We start from the raw sequence: 22,943 nt of genomic DNA on the forward strand, positions 1-22,943 counted from the left end.
CAGTCACAGTCAAACAGGATCAGGCAGGATCACAGGCATCTCTAAAAAGCCCATAGTCAAAGTTTAAATTCATCTAATGGGATGAATCCTCTGAGTTTAGAGTCCTTGGTAGTTTTATATGGTGCCTGTTAAACCTCTTTGTCTACAGGAAAACACGTTAACAACCTGAGGATAAATGCTCTGCTTCACAAGACTGCTACTGTGACAATGAGATGAAATCATTTAGACAATGAAGTAAATTTAAAGTCATTTGTTAGAAATTTGCCCCGTTCTACCACAATATGAGCCAAAATGAGTCGATGGTTCTCCAAAGTTTTAAGACCTTTTATTATTGTTATATTTTTCTGCATGATCACTGTTGCTCTGGTCTCCATAGAAACCCCGCTGGTGTTTGTTGGGTAGGTGGTGGTGGTGGTGGTCCCATGATTCAGCAAAACACACATTCGTGCAAACACACACACACATGCCACCCTGCCACCCCTGTGGCATGCTGGTTGCCACGGTGACCAGACCTGTAGGAAGGCTGCTGTTCCTGTGACTCAGCTTGTTGCCTGGTGAATCAGTGAAATACACAGTGATGCCACACCAAGTGTGAAAGCTGTGGAAAGCTCTGTGTTTATTATCTGCTGGTTGCTACGTACTATGAACGGCCTGGGTGTTTGATAAAGGGGGATTCAGTTACAACAGTATATTATCATTAAATGGGCCATGTAGCAGCAGCTTCCTGTCACTTCCACTTCCTTGCGATAGTGCTTTTTATGGTTGAAGACAGAGAGAATCAGCCGAACGGAAAGTCCACACATAAACGCATAAAAATAGGGCATTTGATGTGGTTAACTCTTTACTTCAACCCGCCTTTATGGGTAAACGCGGGTCACACAAGCTCCAAGAGAAGCCAGTGTGAACAACAGTGTGACAAGCTGCTTGTCTGCATACCGATGACCTAGTTTGGCTCAAAATCAGGAGAAATGTGGAAAAAATGCAGCACAGACATACTGTGCAAAGAGGGTGTAAAGTTTCATACCTATTATTCAGCTTTTTCCCCCCAGATGATATTGTTTACTTGTGGCCTTGTAATGTTTAGTGGGCCTGTACTGTTCTGCAGCCCAGGTGTTGGGAACCACTTTTAAAAATAACTAAAGTCTTCCCTCTTTTTGTTCTTCATATCTCTCTCTTGCATTTCAGATTTGAGACACCAACACAACTGATGGGATTAATATTTTACTCAGATTCACTGGGTAAATTGGCTTTTGTTTACTTTCACTCAGCTTCACTTCACCGTTGACGCCTCGCCTGTATTAAAGTTGCAGTAGAGCCGCAGTCGGCTCCTCCATTTGTGCAAACTCTTTAACTTTGCTCTCTGTAGCTCCGCCCCGCCGGACCGCCGCGTTTTCGACACACAACATACCTCTACCGTCCACAGACACATGGCAGAGTGAAGCGAACAGAACTCAGCATTAACAGGAAACTAAAATAAAAACCAAAATAAAAGCCTCAATAGATGATTTAGAAATTGAAGAAATTTTTGCTTTAGTGGCAAGATGTTAATCACAAAAAATAAACTCGACAGCTGGATGAAATGTAATAAAATATATGTTTTTATATAAAGTGTAATTTTTGTATTTGGCAAACATGCGTTAAATATCCATTTGGAAACTTAAGTTTGGTTCATTTAGTACTGTTGGTGAATATAATTTACTGATTAACAGATAAAGGCTCATTTAATTAAAAAAAAAAAATCATTTTTGTTTAGTCGGAACATCCAATTACTTCACCTGTAGGTGTCAGTGAGTGTGGACTGATGAGTCATTAGTTAAATAGACTGCAGTTTGGGACATGGTCTTCAAGGTTCTCACAGGCCTCATCTTCCTAAAATGTTTGTGGTTTTAGCATGAAAATGTTAGGTTAGATTTTTGAGTGAATGAGTGAATTTATCAGTAAATCTGTGGAGCATCTTATATGTGTGTGTATGTGTGTGAGAGATCTACAGCTTCAAAATAAATTTCAGTCTGACTCTGAGGTGATTCGATGTCTCCTTCATCCACACGACAAACTCATTTAGAGTCTCTAAGTTTCATTAAATAAATGACACAACAAAAGTCATGGACTTTCCCCCTTCTTCCATATTCACTGCTCTGCTGCTAATCAGGACATCACAGTACCTGAGCTGTAGGTGTCAATGAATGCAGACTGATGTCACAGATGTCCAGTAAAGTCATTAGTTAAACAGCGACATACTCCATCTCAGACTTTTATGATTTACATATTCAGAATGATGATTTTTCTACACAACGTAGCCTTGCTGTGAATGTAGGTTGTGTTGGCTGAAATGGCTCTGGTTTTATTTATTGTATAGTTACAGTGCATCTTTTTTTAATTTAATCTATTTCTTTCTTGATGTATTAGCCTTCGGTTGTTTTACTGCTTAGATTTCTCTAATTAGACAATTGAACACACGGCTAACATATTTTGATAGGTGAATCGCAGGCTTTGATTTTGAAACTCTCGGCCGGATGTGGGGTTTGTTACTGTGGCTACCTTCACGCGGTGCTCGGGGAGACACTCATTCACTTCAGGTCAGGACTCCCATTGGAGTAACCGGAGGGAAACGGCCGGCTCTCTCGTCAAAACTCGCCGGAAAACACCGTGAAATCGGTCGGATTCGCTTCTGGAAACAGCGACCGGGGGATTAAGACGCGAGCCGGACACCAGATAAGAGCAGTGCCGATTTATTTCGATTCGGACTGATTGATCCCGGGCTCTGTGTGTGTGTGTGTTTTCGTTTGGAAAGCCAAACACACACATACACGCGCGTGCACACACTCACAGTCACAGGTTGCTAGCGGAGTTAACGCTAACCTAGCTAGCCAAGTTAGCTACCCGCGGTTAGCTGCGGTTAGTCCCTTTACCGGGACTAAAAGCAGCCGGGGTTAAAGTTAAAAACACTGTCAGACATTTTCCAGACAGTCTGCTCCAGGATTCAGTCATGATGTGGTGTTTTTTTGGACGTTTATCAAGTTGGCCGGCTGGTAGCATCGGCTGACTAAAGCTTAACGTTAGTGCGAGTCTCTCGGCTTCTCCGACCTGGATTTTATTCCCGAGTGTTTTTCCTCGTTTTTCTCCGTTTCCACTGCTGGTTTTGGTTGTTTTTTTAAAGGTGGACTTTGCCCTCGGGGTGTTGTAACTACCCCCCTCCCCCATATTAAATAAAAAGCCTCTATTGATTCTTCTGTTGGAGTATTTAAAAACTTGGCTGGATTTTTTTTGGGGAGGTAAAAAGTTTGCGTGTTGGGAAGTTGAGGAGGATTTTTCCGAGCCTGTGGAAAAATGGATGCGGGTATAGAGAAGGAATGCAGCGCCTTGGGAGGGCTCTTCCAGCTCATCATGAACGACATGAAGGTAAAAAATCACGTCAAAATAACTTTTTTTATCCCCTACGAGTCACCTCATTGCATTTTTCTCATTGTCTCTTATTGCTTTTACATTTTATATTTAAAAGTTGTTTTGTCTTCAATGCATTAAAAAAATGATTCAAAGACATTTGACATACATAAGTTTGTGTTACAAGTGGAGGCCTGGGTTGGCTGCTCCATTCATTCGTCAGGGAGATTTTCCTGCATTGCTTCACTTAACGTTTGCACTTTTTCAAGTACAATATTCATGTATACATTTCCTCTACAGACGCAGCGGTTAGTTGAGCAATTGATTGGTCAACATTCGTTTTAGTCATTTTTCCAAACACTTTCTGGTGAAAGCTTTTTAAATTGAGGATTTGTGGATTGTTGGCTGAATAAAACAAGCTCTTTGAATACATCATCTTGAACTTTAAAAAAATCATAGCAGACACTTTTAACTAGTTTCTGACGATTTAAAGACAAACCGATTCATCTATAATGAAAGTTTTAATTTGTATATCTTCATCTGATTATGGCTCTTATAGTCAAATATCTCTTCAACTGGCTGAGTCATAAAGTCATGAAAAGCTGACAGTAATGCTAAAAAATTGGTGTATAATATATATATATATATATATATATATATATATATATATATATATATATATAGGCTCAATGAGTAAGATACATATAGGTTATTAGTGGCTGGATGTAGAGTGACTGAATATGATGAGTGCTGGTGATGTTCATTGGGTAATGAATGAGCAGAGGTTAAAACTGGAAGTGGGCCATCTGAGAGGGTAAGAGGGCTGGATGGGGGTGGATTTTGCCAGCTGTGTGCTCTTTGATGTTTGTTAAGCAGGCTGCCCTTTGCTGCCTGTCTGTGTTTCACTGCTCTCAGATGTTCAGCGTTTTCAGCCTCTGTTTCCAAGTCGGCCATGAACACGTCTTTTTGTCCGAAACAGCCAGCAAAGGCTCTGGTGCCGCTGGAGTTGTTGCTCTAGCATCTGTACTCATAGGAGCCTCGCCAATACATCCGCATGACTGATTTAACTGTCCCGTTTGAGCTTTACGCAGATGTACTGGCAACTGTGTGTTCACCGATCAGTAAGAAGCTGCAGCACAGCTGAGTGATGCCAAACCAATAATGACGAAAACACAATTTCAGCTCATGATTTTAACAAACTCCATTTTCCATAATGTGTGCGATTGTATAGAAACAAATGTATTTGTCAAAGTGGTTGTTGCATTATAATAATAATAATTGTTATGTGGAAGTCATTGCATCTTATCAAACCACAGATGATGAGTCTGAAAATATTCTGGAACATTGAGTAAGGCTGGATCTTCAGATGAATCACAGACTTCATCATAGCCCTGCTGTGGGCACTTCTTTAAGGTTAGATGTCTTGTTTCTGAACAACAGACACCGTGTTTTTAGGCTGAAAATGGAGTTTTATCTCGATCCTGATTCAGACAAACCCGCCTCCCTGACAGGAAGGTCACCTTGCCATTGTGAGTGATTGTACATGACCTGAGAGGCCACAGCTTAGATCTCTGTAAGATAAAGAATGTGAGGAAAACGAGGCAGTTCTCATTTCATTCTGAAGCTAAAATGTTTTGGATGGAACGTGATGGAACTTGCAGACATCCTGTGGTGAGAACAGTGAGCAGTACACGAGTCACTTCTGCTGTCAGAGAACAGGGAGGAAGGATGGTCATGTGTTGATTCATAGCTTTTGGCATCATATCCTGGTATTTTACCAACATGGCACAGAACCAACGGGGGCACTCCTGCCATCTGCCACACACACACACAAAGAAGTCATGTCTAATTAAGTAGAGAGTTTGTGTTCAGATAAATCTCTCCTTAGGGCATCATAACATGCCCGCGAAGAGCTTACACTCAGTCATTGTGTAGACATGAAGGTGCAGAGTCCTGCTGCAGATTACAGGTCATTTTGTGAATTAAATGAGCAGCCAATTTTCATAAGATAAAAGCCAATTATTAGGACCTGGCACCAAATACTTGTCACTCATCTGCCCTCAGTACGTGTGTAGATGCACAGCTATTCAGTGAGTTAATCACACTTCCAGTAAAAGGTAGGTGACAGATCGCCTTTAAAGTTTTTGCTGTAAGCAGTTGTTGGACAAAGAATTATAAAGACTGTAAAGAATCTATGTGATTACATTTACAATGCAAACAGATGACACACTGAGGGGTTCCTATTTAGAATACAAGGGAATTGTCTCCAAATGGAATTTAAATGACCAGTGAGATTGGTGAAAAATAGGAGGTAATTATGGCTCTAATTATTACAGAGGAGGGGGTGAAAGCTTACCCACATATGTGCTCTTGACCAGATTAAAATCACTGCCTGTTGCAGGTAATGTTTATGTGGATGCATCCCAGAGTCAAGAGTGTGGGTCTATTTTACCCTTCAGCATCCTAGAGACAAATCTATCATGTTTTGTTTCTGCTCTGTCTCTCCTGAAGCTTGATCTGAATATCTGTGCTCTACTTAACTGAAGCATATGGTACTGACAGTCTATAGCTCTATGGGAAAACATATTTCTTTAAATATGCATAACTTTCTAAGGGAAGGCTGTCACTCGTGCCAGGCATGTTTTTAGTCTTTAGTCCTTCTGCATCAGCACAGGAAGAAATCTTTTAAAATGGAACATTAAAATAAAAGTTGTTAATTGTCTCCATGCTCATTAGAGTAGACATTTTAATTTTTGGCTATAAAACTAAGCCTTAAAGAAATACGTTACAGCTCAGAATAAAATTATACTGCAGAAGCTTCATGGGACCTTTTTGAATTCTACTGGAGAGAGACAGACAGCTTATTGATTTCTGTCTCAGCTATATCAGGGGTGACATTATGAGCCATCGACCTCCCACACTCCTCCATCTCTGCTCGCATCTATCCCTCCATCCTGACACACTCAGTACATACCTTCACTCTCACTCTCTCTGTCATGCTCTTACTATCCTGCACTCTTTCTTCCTCATTTTCCACATATTTGATATTTCTTTTTCCTCTTCAGTCGTGTCTTTTTTCATGTTCACCACCCCCCCTTCCACTCCTGCTGTATGCTTCTCCTTCCTCCTCTTTTCTCCCATCTCTCCATTCGTAGTTTTCCTTTCCTCCCCCCACCGGCCCCTCCCGATGTAATTCGGCGCTTCACGAGGATTTGATTAGTGTTTGAGTATTAAATTTATTCTCCTCGTTAACTGTTGACTTTAAAGGAAAACGTCACTCAAAACAACAGTCGACCTGTCCTCCTTCCCTGGCAGTGTATTAAGTTAAAACTTGTGTGTGTTTGTTTGTAGGGTTGTGTGTTTACGCCTGTGTGCTATGCATGTGTATATGTGTTATCCGTCCTGTACTGTATACTGAAGGTGAACTGAGAGTGAGATGGCAGCTGTGTGTGTGTGTGTGTGTGTGTGTGTGTGTGTGTGTGTGTGTGTGTGTGTGTGTGTGTGTGTGTGTGTGTGTGTGTGTGCAGAATAGCAAATAGCTTTCAGCGCTGAGCTACAGCCATCCTCAATTTCTACAGGGACACACACACCACAGTAAGCAATGGTTATGACTGCATTACTATGTTTTATATATATTATAGACCTGTCTATATATAATTACCTCTCTGTGTGTATTTGTCTGTGTGTGTGTGTGTGTGTGTGTGTGTGTGTGTGTGTGTATGTATGTATGTAGAGTAAAGTACAGGCTTTTCCCACACAAGCTGTTTTGGCCTGAGTGATAACTGTGTGCAATTATGCAGACACACAGACACACATATACATACAATATATACAAAAACACACCCTGCAACCAGAAGCCATAATGTGATGTGATGTCAAAGGCTTAGTCATATCACTGATATGATACTTTATAGTTCCTGATAGTTAGGTGTGTGTGCGTGTGCGTGTGTGTGTGTGTGTGTGTGTGTGTGTGTGTGTGTGTGTGGGTGCGGGTGCGCGTGTGTGTGCGCGCGCATGAGTGCGTGGGAGTGGTGGATTTCAGAGAAGTCTTACTGCTGACAGCGGAATAAGCAACCTCAGGTGAATATGGGTGTGGACACATACTCTCACACACACACGCATTCCTGTCTTACGTCATTTGTGAGGACACTCATTGTCGTAACACATTCCCTAACCCCCTCACCTTACCCATCACAACTAAATGCCCCAAACCTAGGCTGAACCCTCTTAGTCCTAACCTTCAAACAGCCAGAAAACCAAGTACAAACACACACACATACACACACTACAGCAAAAGTGACCAGATAATCACATATCATAGAAACACACACGTTGCTGCACATGTAACGGTATGTCAGTCCTGGGTGTTAGCTGCTGGGGACAACAGGAAGGCGAATCGAAGCAGGAAAATGGGAGGAAACACAGGACACAGGAAATATTACAGTTTTTTTTTTGATTGGTTGATTATTGTTAATTATCGATTTAATTACATGAGTGAGGAAGGAATAGCATTCAGCATGTTCTTTAGACTTCAAAGATGCACAGTGTATTTTAGTAACAATGTAAACATAACTTGGCAGTTGTATTTGGTTTAATGTGCCACATAATAATAAAATAAAGAAAGACTCACTCCACTAAAATATATTTTTAAGTTATCGTGTAACAATGACTAAAATTGCAGACAAGAGCGACCTTTTACTACCCTAACAGGACTGTTATCAAACTTGTGGGCAAGTACTAGTCTTTTAGCTTTTTGTGAACTTGGTGTGATTGTCGTGTTACCTTGTCTAATTCCCGTAAAGGTTCGTTGAGCAGCGAGTGCCCTTCAGATGCAGTTGAAAAAGACTGCATTTCTCAGTTTCATTTGAAGGGGCCTTTTAGATAGAACAGATCCGTTCCGACGTGTTGAAATGTGTATGGAAAGTTTGGAAAGAAGGCAGAGGGATGGATGGACATGAGTCAACAGGTAGAGAGAGGTAGAGGTGATGAAGTTCTAAGGATGAGTGCGGTTCAATACGGGGTGTGGATGGATAAAACGCAGACACTGGCATCCCTACGCAGCGGCAGAGCCATCCACAGTACAGTTCGCACCACACTGAGCACTGTGGGGTTTTTTTTTCAGTTGTAGATGAACATGTATTTGAAACACTTTTAACTTTGTTAAGTAAGGTTGAGCTTTTAAAGGTAAAATTTAATAAATGGAAGTTTATTAAATTGGAGAATTTTCTCATATGGAGTTAAATGTAACGATGGCTGAATGCATTCACGGTTGTTTTTCTGTAGTGCTGTGTTTTTTGGTAGTTTCTTTTACCGTTTTATCAGTCTTAAAGGAATTGATGTTGGATAGTTTTGTTAGATGAATTTTTTCACTTTGTCTGGACTCTGACAGATTTAAATGTTTTGATGAATTTTAGTGGCCGCGTTTCTTAATGCAGATCTGAGAATTATATTAAGTAGAGACTCGGACTTAGAGTCAGTAAGAGACTGACTGATACAACTGGGGACAAAGAGACACACAAATAGTATGCAAAGAAACAGAAATAGACAAAAGTCACATGGAGATCAGCTGCCGTTTACTTCCTCCTCTCCACTCCAACAGGAACCCATGGCAACAAGCCGGCTAAAAGACAAATGAGAAGCAAAGAGGGAAATTGAGAGAGCATAGAAAATCACTTTACTGCTGGTTAAAGACAGCGAGACTCATTTTTAAGGAACATTTGGACGTAGAACTACAATAGAAAACCCATTGCATTGCAGTACATATAATAATTACTTCCAGTAACTGTCAACTTAAATAAATATCAGGTACAATTACAGGGTAGTTTACATAATAAAATGGCGGAGTGCTCTGCTGTCCTATCAATATAATGTTATGTCTCCAACAGTGGAGAACAGCCTTTTTGCTTCCATTAGTTAGCACAGGAGCAGGGCCTTTGAAACAAAACAGACTATGGACAGAGTTGTCTTCTTCTCCTGACCAGAGCTATCTGAAGTTTTGTGTTGGTCAGCTGGTTGACCGTTTGCTTGTCCAGGGGTTCGGTGCTCTACTGATGTTAGTGTGTAAGTGGTGGTACCAGGCATTCACAAAATATGCCATTGTTCGTTCTTGAAGGTGAGCTATAAGATCACTCAAGGATGTGCACACTGTTCACCATCCCAGTGCTGCATCCCGTCTTCGTGGCTTGAGTTCCATCAACATAAAATTGTTAACCATCAGCACTACAAAAGCCTGTTTTCATCATTTGTGAATCAATTCAGAATCACGGAAGATAAGAATTGCGACTCTCTGAATCGATTTCATTTTTTTCCACCCACCGTCAGCTGTGTTCCAGTTCCAGATGTAGATCTGTTATCATAACATCATGTCTCTTTTAAGCTTGGTTCCTTTTGACCAGTACATGTAGTAGGAGCTATTTAAAAAGTGCAGAGGAAGACTTACTGTATCTGTGTTCTTGGGTGGTCATGATATCATTTCCTAGGGAATATGTCTTTGTATGGTTCCAGAAACCGAGGAATTTGTCGGTGGTGCTTCATGTCTGCCAGTCTGCTGCTAAACTGTCATAAGACGGCAGCTGCAGCAGAGAGGAAGAGGGGAAGCAGGAGACACTCGTGAGCCTCACTGTTCAGTTTTCACCACAAGGCTTTAGTCTGGAACCCAGACACACAGAACCCACTGGTCCATCTACCAGCTGTGGGCTCAGTCAGTCAGCTGTGAGGTGACTTTCCGCCTCTCAGATGAACTTCATGAGCAAATGGCAACACGGCTAATGGGAGTGATCTGCCTGCCGTTGACATTAAAGAAAGAAAACATTGTGAGTTATGTAAGAATGATAAGAGGAATGGAAAGTCCATGCTCTCCTCTGTCTGTTTGCCTCACTTAATAAAAACCTCATTATTTCACAGATAAAGGACCAAGCAGTCGACTGTGTTGAACACATAGTTTTCACTTAACAAACCATTAACCTGATGTTGACACACCCTACCTGTCTACTTTCCCCTTTCTCTCTTTGAGTCAACCAGTGTTGCTCAAACACAACGTTAAATAAACCCATCAACCTGCTGTTTGAACAGCCTCAGCCTCTCTGGCCCTCCCTCGCCCTCTGTCGCCTCAGCACACTTGCTTTAACATGGCAACTGTTTGTTGGACACATAATTGCCATGGACTGGACAAAAATTTTAATTTGTAATAATAATAATAATAGTAATAATAATAATGATCATTATAAAATATGTCATATGTAATTTTAGTTGGTATGAATTGTGGGTTAATTAAACTTCTGAACTGTAATTATGCTTTGTTTGGGAATAAACATATGTACATCTAACCAAAACAGCACTTGCCTTGCACACACAGGCCTGGCGATGTTCTGTTTCTTTCTTATTGTCAACAGTTCCCATGAACAGATGAAAACCAACAATGACTTGATCCCACAAACAAGTTTTGTCTGTGTCCAGAGCCTGATATATCTTATTCCTTTGTGCCATAGAGCTCCACTGTTGTCCAAAATCATTAAAAACACAACACTCACACGTCATTGTACGGGGCTGATACGTTTCTTCATTACCATGAACCACACACACTGAGGTTTGTTTTAATTCAATCCAACACCGCTATAAAGCACCAAATGTGTGTTAATCCACTGCTGAAAATAGTCCCCAGCAAATGGGCCGTTTCCTCCTGAGTAACGCTTGTTAAAAACTACAGGGCCCAGTTTGTGGTGATGTTGAATTGTTATACTGACAGGTGTTCCCATTATGTTGTCCACCCGATTTATATCAGTGAGGGCAGGCTAGATAACAGAAACACCTCTCTATAATGAAGTACAATTCAACAGCACCACAAACTTCATCCTCCAAAATGATCCTAAATATATATATATATGTATATAAAAAAAACCACCCCATTAAAACAGTTTTGAAAAACTACACGTTAATGATCTTAATCAAAGAAGGCAGGACTGTTGCATTACCCTGGGCTACTTTTTCCTAGGTGCACACAATAAAGTGGCAGCTGAGTGTGCATTTGTGAGCTGTTTCTAAAGATTTACATCTTCAGCAGGGACCAAAGGGCTTGGAGCTGAGAGCCACAGACAGTGTAGGCGAGTCAGAAAGCACTGGGATGGACTAACACATTGTTGGTTTTGGTCTTTTCGTGGGATTTATTGACAATAAGGGCTAGGAAGAATAGTAAGGGAGAGTGATACCAGCCTGAACAACAGGTACGTTATCACATACACATGAAATTCATGGAGGGAATGAAATGCATACACAAAGCCTAAACACTGTTTTCTCTCAATGAGACGGAAGTAAAGCAAAAGTGGCAGTTTAGTAGTGATCTTCTGTAGCATGCAGTCGTCAGGTTTCACTCTCAAACTGGTTTCAGAGGAATTTGCACCATCACATTCTTTAGGCAAATATTTCTCCTTTCTGTGATTTATAATGGGAGTGCCATTAATATTCCCATACATCTCACACCAGGACATTTCCCCCCCCCCCCCGCAACCATTTGGTCACAAGTGTAATAGAAGATGCCATATTGAAATGGTTGAATTTCGTCTTTGCACGGGGTCCGCTTCTCAGTCAGGACAGTGTATGCCAGTCCGCTGTTACTTCGGTTTTAGTTCTGTTAGCTGCATTAAAAACAGACTCAGACAGGGGCTTGTATTGACAGTGAAAGAGATTTGTTTAGTTTCTGTCAAGGAAGTGAACATTTAAACAGAGCGGCATTTTGTAGTCCGGCGGCCTTATTCTTATCATCTGTTTGGCTGTCACACAGTGAAAGTGGCAGGTGAGTTATGTGTGGATTGCACGTCTGTGAAGATACACAACCTTTGCCACAGGTAAATGTAGATTGCAGAGGTTTGACACACACACACACACACTGCTCCGAGTCTTTGTACAGTCCTGCCTGTAAAACTAGATGAGTGGTTCATCCTACATCCTGTTGGCAGTAGAGCTGGATATCAGCCCTAATCTACTGAATTGATTCTGTTTCGATACTTTCAGATTCAGTTACATCAGATAAATTTATGTGACCAACACTGTTTTTTTTTTTGCTTGAATATTAAATCGTGTAAAGTGCACAAAGATTGCGGGTGTATGTAAAAATGTTCACGTCTCTGAATGACATTTTATGCACGTTTGCCCATGTACAGAAAGAAAAGCATGTTCCAGCCTTTTGTCTCTCACTTTTTCCTGAAGTTGAACCCTAAGACCAGTTTAGTGGAATTTGCTCTGGACGTTTTTTCACTGAGAAATACTTAAGCTTCCTTCTCTTAATAATACCCATATCACCTGTTATCAGATTATCTGGAAGCTAACGCACATAAACACACGCACAAACAACATTTGCTTGGCAGCATGCACGGCTGCACATGCAAAGGTGAGACCGAAAGCTGCATTGTACACACACTTCACACACCAAAAGTCACAAATGTGTTTTTAAAAACCAGATCATTCAGTTGTCAGTTAACTGTCAGCAAACACAAAAGACACACATGCGCTTACTAATGACTGTATATAAATATGGATGACATGACAGCTCAGCTGTATGGGTCATAAGCCCTGCCTCCTCATGGACATGGCACGAGCTAAAGAATCAAAGTATACATAAAATATTTTTTTCCAATTTTAAGTTATCATCACAGTGATGTATGTTCAAGTGTTCACCTTTCTGACAAGTTTGGTTTTAACAAGCTATAAAAAGGTGGTGTGATTCCATGATTGACGGCTGTGATTGACTTGAGATTGAGTCTGGAGGGTGTATGGGCTGGGACCACGTTACTGTGGCCCGTCTCACCCTGAAAACACACACCTGTGGCAGTCAATAATGGCACTGCTGGCTCACTGCCAGCTACTTTACGCCTTGTACGCTAACATTTTATGGACCAAATATTAAATTAATTAATTGAGCAAATACACTGAGAATAACCATGATTGTTAGCAGCAGCCCTACTCCACTGATATTTAAACCTCCATCCGCAGCTCTTTGTAGCTGACTGACTGATCCATTAAGTGAATGAAATGCCAGCTCACTGGTTGACTGACTAGTTGACTTAGTCTTTGTAGAGTCAACAGGGCAATATTTTCACTCTCCTGAAATGTCACTTGAGTCCCTGCACATTGCTCTGTCTTCGTTTCTGTCCTTTTGTCGGTCAGTAGAGCAAATCAGGATTATCATAGTAGGATTAGACAGCATTGGCAGGTGACTACACACACACACACACACACACACACACACACACACACACACACACACACACACACACACACACACACACACACACACAGACTAAAGTAACTGTATACCTGGTCATGCTGTCTGGTTGACTAAGCAGATAAGATAACAAAGGTGTATATATTCCATACACGGAGAGCTGAGGCTGAGCGAATAGGGTTTACTGTGTCAGTGCTAGTGGAGCATGTAGACCACTCTCCACTCAGCTGTACAGTGTTTTATTCAGATACCAAAGCTGCAAGATGTGCACACCACAAGTTCCCAAGACCAACACTGATAAAAACCAACCTGTGTTTACTTTTGAAAACATTTTCAAACTTTGGTAACAAAATATTGGCATATAGTTCTTTTTTTGTGAAATTAGATGCTAAGACCTACTGCTGAATTGAAGAGTAGCCCTACTCCAAATAAGCATCTATAAATTTAAGCTTTGGGTGCTTGATAGGTACTTGTCTTTAGTTTGAGACTGAACCAGGATTTGTGCCTCTCTAAAACTTGAAAGTAAATTAAAATCAATGCCCCAAATGTTTTGCTCAGACTAACATCTCATTCATTAGATTTTCTCCCTCTAACTTCAGAAATGTAGTAGAGTTTAGGTATAAAAGTAGCGGTCCAGCCAGATGATAGTCGGCAGCTGTTAAGTTTGCAGCTGTCTCTAGGAACCCTCTGGACACCGTCGGTGACCCTTGTGGGCCCTGGGACCCTAATTTAGCAGCCACTGCTTTAAAGCTCTTAGTATCAAGCTGCAGTGGCTCCTGATACTGTGTCTGTCTGTGGTGTTTTCAGCCCTGTCTGCTGAACCAGTGCAAGAATATTTTGTCTGAGACTGACTGTGACATTCCTGGCAGTCACAACAAATCCTGGCAGAATTTAAGGTTTAGGCGAGAAGTGGCGAGGGAACAAGAAGGGCCCTCCAAAAGCTGCACAGACTGAAATACGAGCAGCAGAGACATTTTGTATTGTATGATCTTGGTTTGTAGCTTGACACACTTTCCCACAATGACCTTCAGTGACTGCTCGGTCAGGATATAGTTCAATTCTTAGATAACCATGTACATGTACCAATACACCCCTTGTGAAAAGGTACAAAGCACAGGCAGACAGAATTGTACAGAAATGTAATGAGATGCCTGTGGGAGATCTGTGAGGTACAGGACATTTTATTCCATACAAGTCAAAGCAGATTTATACACGAGACAATTTCCCCTCATGGCTTTTCTGAAATGAAAATGCTGAAAAACCCATTGCATGAGATGGGGTTTGGGAAAGATTACAATATGTTATGAATGCCCTCAGCTGAAAACAGTCTGTAATGTACCATTAATCACCCAGTATCATCAATTCAGTAACCACCAATGAGTTCAGCTCCAAAACCATGGCTTTCCTAACAAATGCTGAAAAACACGCCTAAATTTTAAATGTGCTTCATCTTAAAATTTACTCGATCCCCCTCAGGGATCAATAAAGTTGGAGTGCAATTCTTTCTTATTAATTTCTTTCCTCCTCCATTCATCGCTGGTTTACTGTCAGTTGTTCACAGGGCATTTGGCCGGTCACCTACAGTATTTCATCATGCAGTGCTAAATCCCTGCAGCTAGTAAACCTGTCAGCCCCATGCTGTGTGCATGCCTGGCTAGCTGTGAAGCAGAGGCCAGCTAACAGCTTTAGCGGTGTGGAGCTAAGAGGCTAATGGTGTGGTGTTAGGGGTTAAATCGGTATTATCCTCTCTCTGGTGGACCAGCAGAGACAGAGGACAGACAGGGTGACTGGGTTCAGGAAAATAAAGAAAGAGAAAGTGGGATTCGGCGCTCTGTTTCGACAGGGCTTTCCTGCGTTTTTAATTCAATAACCAGAACACTGCACAAGCAGCTGTTGGTCACAGATGTAACCCAAGGTCAGAGCCCGCAGCACAAACCAGCCTTAGATTACATAATCAATCAGCTGCTGTTGCAGAAAAACGGACATATAAGCAGCTTTTACCTCCTAAAGAAGGAAAAGATCTTCTAATCTCTGCAGGAGAATGTAATTAAACAATTTATTTCCTTGTGTAAAGATTTTAAAGACCACTTTGAACAGGGTTTGTGGTTCAGTGATGATGAAACTGAAATGGACACACAAATGTTGAGATGAGCTCAGAGAAAAAGCTGCAGTTTCATGGGGAATCAGTCTGAGCTGTGTGCCAGCCGCATCGGTTTGCTTGTATGAGGCCCCGCTTCCTTCTGTTTGCCTCTGTATGTTGATGGTTGTCCTGAGAGTCCACAGCCTCCGTGTTCATGTGAAACCCAGGGAAGCTGAAAACAACACGAGGCAGTCAGCTGTTGATTGGTTTTACGCTCTTCAGAGCTGCTCTTGTTGTTTAGGGAAAATCAGAATGAAAACTGTTAAAGGAATCATATTCAGTGACAATAAAGAACTCAGAGGTCACACACAGAGCTGCAACAATTAGTCAACTGGAAACTAGTTCACAACAATTTTCATAATCAGTCTGTTGTTTAAAATATTTAACAAGCCAAAGCACTAATTAACATATAAAACACCCATCACTTCACTTGTTTTTCTTGACATTTTTCGTTAGTTTCTTTTCATTCTACGTCGCAGCCTCTTTTCTCTGTATATTTTCAGCATTCTCTCTGTCTTGTTTTTATGTCTTGAATTTTTTTTTTCCATGGCACCGTGCTCTCTTTTTGCTGGTGTGATTTTCTTTTAGATCTGATCTCTAATTTGATTCTGTTCAGTCCACTGATCCTCACTGTTTTAGACACTCATACTTAAGATTTAATGCTCTGTCAAAGCACCAGTGAAATATTCACATAATTCTCAATTTCCCTTTGTCTGATAACACACAGTTTGTTGGACTTTTATTGCTGCCAAATTCATTTTCTTTTGGTAAATAGAATAAAACAATAAGTATTAAGAGACTATGTTAAAGTAAATGAGATCAGATATATCTAATTTGTCATGTCTGTTTACACACAGTCTTCATGTTGGGTGTACCCTAATTAATGTAATAGTAGTAATTAAAATAAAATTAGTGTAATTAAAATATTTCATCTTTCTTTCTTTCTGTCGTCTCAGTTTTGTTGATATTGTACCGGCACAGTTCGAGCTCTGTGCAGAGAAATACCTAACAGGTTTAATACTCTAACAACAGATATATCTCCATCATTAGGGTTATAAGCTCTTCAGGATTATTGGTGTGAAATATGTATTGTTAAAGGCTCAGGGCTTTACATCTCCATTAAACTCAGTGAATCTTCGTGTGATCACATTTGGGCGATGCTGTTTTGTCAGAGGCTTAATGCCATTGGCGTTCTCTGTGTTTTCTGCAGGCCAGTTATCCTATATGGGAGGACTTTGTAACCAAAGGAGCCAAGCTACAGTCACAGCTCAGGTAAGACACACTTGCATTAACTAGGATGCTACAGACTACATCTAATGTAAATAATCACAATGTTGAACAAAACAATCTTTTCCTCCATTCCTCTTTAAAGTAAAGATGTTAATTGTTTGCCGCTGTAACACTCACCTCCTGCCACCGCCAAAATCCCACTGGATGCATGCTGTGGAGGTCAGTGTATTTGGGGTCAAAATTCAGTTTAGTTGAACTTTCACTCGGCATACGCCAAAGAGATCACAGCCGATCTCTCCATAGGAAATAATGGCTTGTCTCTGCACAATAGCGAACTTGTGCATTTGGAGTGAGTGAGGGAAACACTCAGCTCTGGCAAAAAAAAAAAATGCTGTTTCTTCTTCTACAGTTTACCTCTGTGTGTCACTAACAGCTTAACAGCCTCTTTGCTGTGTGGCATAAGACAGCTCAGCCAGTCAAAGTGTTCATCACAGTTACAAATAGTTTATCTGAGTTATAATATGGTACTGAATTGGCACCAAGTACTAAATAGATTCTTTCAGGTGTCTGTGTAGGTTCTCATTCATCCAAGTCATCGTGTCCTAAAGGTTGATTGAAGGCAACTGGACTTCTTATTTGAAGCTTGAAGATATTCTTTCAGGGTTTCTTCAAGGAAATCGTATACCTGAGGTGGTGCTGAGGTGGTGCCAATAGCAGACATGCCTATTAAATATAAGGCATATCGTGTATGAAAGAGTGAATGCTCTTTTCAGTAAAGTTGAATTTTTTTTTTAGCAAATTCTTTTTTATGCTAACAGCAGAACTGCTCTGTGATTCCCCTGAAACAGGCCACTTTTGCCTCACAGCTCTGTGGAAAACACAGTGATTGATTAGATTTTTTTTTTACCTGTTGTTAAATTATATTTTTGCCTGATCTAAACCTCAGTTTGTTAATTTTATTCACTTGTGTTCAAACAACTTTACTGCAGAATGGTAAGAAGTTTGTCTTGTCTGGCAGCTTTGTCGAAAAATTTTAAATGATAACAGCTAACAGTTTTCTTTTGCAAAATATCCTCACTAAACATATTCTGATTATTGATACATACTGTGTTTTACGTGAAGACTGCATGTGTGCTAACTTCGACTCTCTCTGTCACACATAGACACACACACACACACAGTGACCCAGTAGCTGGCTCTGTGTAATAACAGTATAATGGCTGTGTTTCCCACTAGGCCAGTTTACTTTGATAAGCATCGCTCTGCCTGCTGCAGCCAGTCACAGTCCATTAGCCCTGCCAGTCAGCCAGCTACACACAAGCACACACACACACACACAGATGTAGGCACAAATAGGACATCCACTCTGTTCAAACCGCTCTAATTTTTAATGCTACTTAAAAGATCTGCTGTGGATAATTTGCACACATAAAGCTTTAATCCAGACTTTCCACATTTATGTTTAGATCACAGAACCACCATAAAAATCAAATGCGTTTTCAAATCTGAAACATAAAAACAAAGATATTCATGGGTTGTTTATTTTTTAGGAAATGAATACTTTCATTTTGTATAAACAGTTCAATTAAGTGAACATTACTGGGATTACTGTTCAGGCACGGTTTTCTATACTTCATTCTGTACCCCCCAGCCTCATTGAACAAAACTCTTTACCAGATAATTTTTTATAGCTTAATGAAGTCTAAACTGATTTGGTGCAGGCACAGTTTTATTAGGTTGTTCAGACTTCACATGATTCACGAGGTAATCTGCAGACAACTCTAAAAGCTTCAGACAGAAACACATCTAGACACAGCAGATGTGGTTAAAATGACATAACTAACTGTGGCTAAAAAGATGGGCTGGAGTCATGAGTGTAGAGGGCTGCAGTGTGACTGGGATCTTGCAGGACCCAACACAGATCTTGTGGCTGTGGTCTTTACTGACGATATCATCTGCAGAGCTGTGCAGAGGCTTTAGTCACTACTAGTAAAGTGCTTTCAAATATATTTGCCAATCAGCACCTCTTCTATTTGCTACATATGACTGTTAGTAGGATATCAACGTAAATGCATGCCCCTGCAGAAAAAACAGGACCGAATAAAGTTTTTGTTTCTTTTAAGTTCTTTGTATAGTGGTTCTGCATGGAGACACAAGGTCTTCAAAATTATATGAGACAATAATGTGTCTTCTCATTCAGATTGACACAACAGCCAGTCACACAAGTGGGATGTGCCCTGTTTGTTTTGAATGACGGAGACATGGAATGAGGACGCTTTGAAATTGAAAATGGCTGACATTAATTAAAAATGGCCTGTGATAAACAATTCTGGCGAAAAGAAGCAGGGTGGTATTGCATTTCGTATAATGTTTTGGGTATTGGGTTATTTCAAGGGTAGATATTCTGTCTGTATTCATTCATATGATTATTTATTTTACAGTGCTATTTACTTATTTGATTTGAAAACTTTAATTCTCTATAATCATATATATCTATTATAGTCTTTTAACATTTGTACCCTCTGACTTCTGCCTCCAACCAAAGATGCTTTTACTCATAAAGTCATTTAATGAAACAATTTCTGTTTTAGAATTTATAAAGTCACCTTATTAAACAGCTGAATTATTTGTATTAGCATCTTTTCAAAGTATTATTTCCCTTGTGGAATGATTTTAACTACAAAACATTGTATGGGTTTTGGAATGATTATTAATTTTCTGTCTGGTGTAGAATTTCAAACAAACAACCCCACCCTGACCTGTAGCTCAGTGCCTGAACTTTAAAGCAGGCGTGTACCAGCTGAACAAAGACAAACCTGAGCCTCTGTCATACTCCAGTGGGGTTTTTGGTGTCTTGTTGATAAACGCGGGACTCTGAGTTTTCCTGGGGAGTCCCGCGTCCCTGGAGTGTTGAGGCAGGTAGGGATAATGGGACTGCAGGTCAGACACGTCTGTGCACACATGAAGCAGTTGTGTGTTTTAACTTTATCTTTCTTTATGTTCAGATTAGTTTTAAACCTAATGGTACAAAAGTTTTACTGTCCCGTTTGTTGCATTGTTGATACTGTTGGTGCACATCAAAGAAAGTTGTGTTCTTTTTCATATTATGATAGTTGTTTTAGTCAAACCTGGAAATTGTTGTTTACTAAAAACAATGCAAACTTTGACTTTTAGAAGATAATGCATATGGTGTGTGTGTGTGTGTGTGTTTCTGCACACACAACACACACACACATACACACACACACAGTCATTACCCCTGAAAACCTAACTAAGAATATCAGGTGACAGTGCTATCAATAGTTTGCGTGTATGTGTGTGTGCGTGCTTGCAGCTATAGAAACATAGACCTGACTGGTAATGGAACACACACACACACACACACACACACACAGACAATAGGTCCATTGATGATGATGATGTGTGTGTCAGGAGGTCTCCAGTTGCACTCCTAACACTGGCCTTTGAGGGTGACTGACCTCTCATGTGGCTCCACCAATCCTGCTTCCAGAATGAAAGTGCTTTATTTTTCTTTTTTTAAAACCAAGCGGAGGTTTGTTTGTGATGTGTCTTCTGCTGCAGACTGTGATCCGCCTGCTGCTGTGTTTTCTTTGATCTGACCCAGAGAAGAAATCTTTTGTATTTTGTTTGCTTTGGTTCACTCTGTCCAGTTACAAGCAAACAAAAGTCACATGACTCACATTGTAACCTGCCATTCATCCTGCAAGAGCAAAGCTAGCCAGTCTTAATCAGTAAAAGTAATTTCAGTTTATCGTGGCGGATGTGGGTGTGTTCATTTCCTCTGGAGTTCATACCAGCTAAGAGTGGCAGTGACCATCATTACATGTAGACTGATGCAGTATTATAAAGTGCTCATCTGTTTGGTACTTTATCTTTTTCCCCGTTATCTTCTAATTTGGAGACCCCAATATTGCTGCTGCTTAAGTTCATCTCTGTCCGTTTTTTGTTGTATGTTCATTAGCTTCGCATGTTGACAGCCTGGCTGTGGAGTGGCTGACGGGAGGCCTGCATGACACATTTATATTGCATCAGTTGTGCACTTGACTACCCAAGCCACCCACCCCCACCTCCCAGAGCTTAGACTTGCAGGGTGTATTTTGCTCTCCACAACCCATTAGTACGGAAGTTAGAAAGCCTAAAAGAACTGATAAAGTTATATAATTATTTTTTATATAATTACATTTTTTGAAGAATCATGTTGTTTCTGTGCGGTTCAGGAGCTAATGGTTTGTGGTCTGGTATCAGTCTGACTGGGAACCACTGATCAACACAACTAAAGTGTAAACTCATTTAAGTGTTTTGTTTTCTTGGTCATGTGTAATTTGTTTGTGTTGCTAGCTTCTTGTTCTGTCTGAGCTGAGTTTGAGCGTGACCGCAGCTTCGCCCATCGTGCAAAGAAGGTTAACAGAGAGAAAGTTTGTTTTGAATATTTTCATAACATAACCATAAACCATAACCTCTTTTTTTCAGAGCCATGTCATATTTTCTCCCAGGTGTCACTAAATTATAACCATTCTTGTTCAGAACCAAGTCATGTCTTTGGTTCCTGGCAGTTTTTGGCGAGACATATACAAAAGATTAGGTGCACTACTTCCTGTGTATTTAATGCATTAATTCATTAAAATATGTGTGATGTTTTTGATTCAGGACGACCATCGTGGTTACCGGAGCCTTCCTGGAGGCTTTTCAGAAGGTGGCAGACATGGCAACTGGGACCAGAGGTAAACACACACACACTCACAAGTGATTTTCCCACCAATTCACCTGGCCCACAACTGAGAACATTGTACTCTCCGTACCTGTGTGCCTGCGTGTGTGTGTGTGTGTGTGTGTCTGTGTGTGTATGTATGTGTGTGTGTGTGTGTGTGCACGCGTGCGCTTGTGTATGGATGTGTGACATCATGTAAATGACCCAAGAGAAGTGTTTTCGCTTTGTTCCTTCCTTCCTTCCTTCACAGTGTGATCTTTCACTGTCTCTCTCTTTTCATTATAAATAGTGAGATCACGAGGGACCTAATTAGCTGATTAACTGTCTGTGGACCAGGCTGTCTGTGTGTGTGTGTGTTTGTGTGTGTGTGTGTGTGTGTGTGTGTGTGTGTGTGTGTGTGTGTGTGTGTGAGAGATATAATGTAGAAACCATTAAGGATTGTGCTGCTGGAGAAGGAAATGGGACAGGGGCAGTTTTTAGCACGTCTCTATTTTTCTTTCTTTCCATGTTTTTGCAAAGTTACCTTTGCAGTTCTTGGGTAATTTTTCTGCATAATATTTATAACGCAGGTCACTCTTAGCGCGCCAGTACCGAAAGAGTAGGAGATTCAGAATTAGATACAACAAACAATCAGTTTCTCAGTATCAGTTTGTCAGGCATAGAGGTACACCCAAGAACCATGGGTTGCCTTGCCTGGAACCTAAAGGCTACAGAGGTCTGACTGGCTGATGTAGACTACAGGCTGTATAAATACACAGAGAATGTAGACAGGGACTACCAGGGTATTGAGAGCTGCAGTGCCTGTGTGATGGGGCTTTGTTAAGACAGTCAGCTGCTGGTATGATTATGTAACCCAGAAGTCAGTTGGTATTTAAAGGAAATCCAGTAACATGTGGGTGTGTGTGTGTGTGGTAGATGAATCATGGCCACTCCCCTCTGCCGAAGCCTCCGCAGACCTGGTCTGTCACGTCTTGTGTTCATGTTTGTTTATCGAAACAGAGAGAATACGCATTAAAAAACTTTTAAAGCATACAAACCTGTAGCTTTTAGCTGCTGGCAGTATTGTAACTGTAGTGACGGTGCAGGTCGACAGTTCCAGGAATGTAAAACACAGACTCATGAATAACAGCACAGTCTTTTAAATACAGAGGTTAATGTGAGATAAACAGCTTCAGGCAGATTCTGATCACATTCTGCAGCTCATGACATTACCTGGAGCATAAAGGCGGAACATTTTCAAACGTCTT

General features: G+C 40.7%; 1 protein-coding gene across 2 annotated transcripts in view; it reads left to right on the forward strand.

Moving 5' to 3' along the window:
- The first annotated feature begins 2,584 nt into the window (after window positions 1-2,584).
- mtss1 (MTSS I-BAR domain containing 1) overlaps window positions 2,585-22,943 on the forward strand; it is a 49,976-nt gene continuing 29,617 nt past the window's right edge. For both annotated transcript variants that reach the window (XM_041034315.1, XM_041034316.1), the window contains exons 1-3: window positions 2,585-3,399; window positions 16,948-17,009; window positions 21,636-21,709. In XM_041034315.1, coding sequence (XP_040890249.1) covers window positions 3,328-3,399; window positions 16,948-17,009; window positions 21,636-21,709 — 208 coding nt within the window. In that variant the 5' untranslated portion in view covers window positions 2,585-3,327. The remainder of the gene's footprint in view (window positions 3,400-16,947; window positions 17,010-21,635; window positions 21,710-22,943) is intronic.

Source organism: Toxotes jaculatrix, chromosome 3, assembly GCF_017976425.1.
Source record: "Toxotes jaculatrix isolate fToxJac2 chromosome 3, fToxJac2.pri, whole genome shotgun sequence".
Classification (NCBI taxonomy): Eukaryota; Metazoa; Chordata; class Actinopteri; family Toxotidae; genus Toxotes; species Toxotes jaculatrix.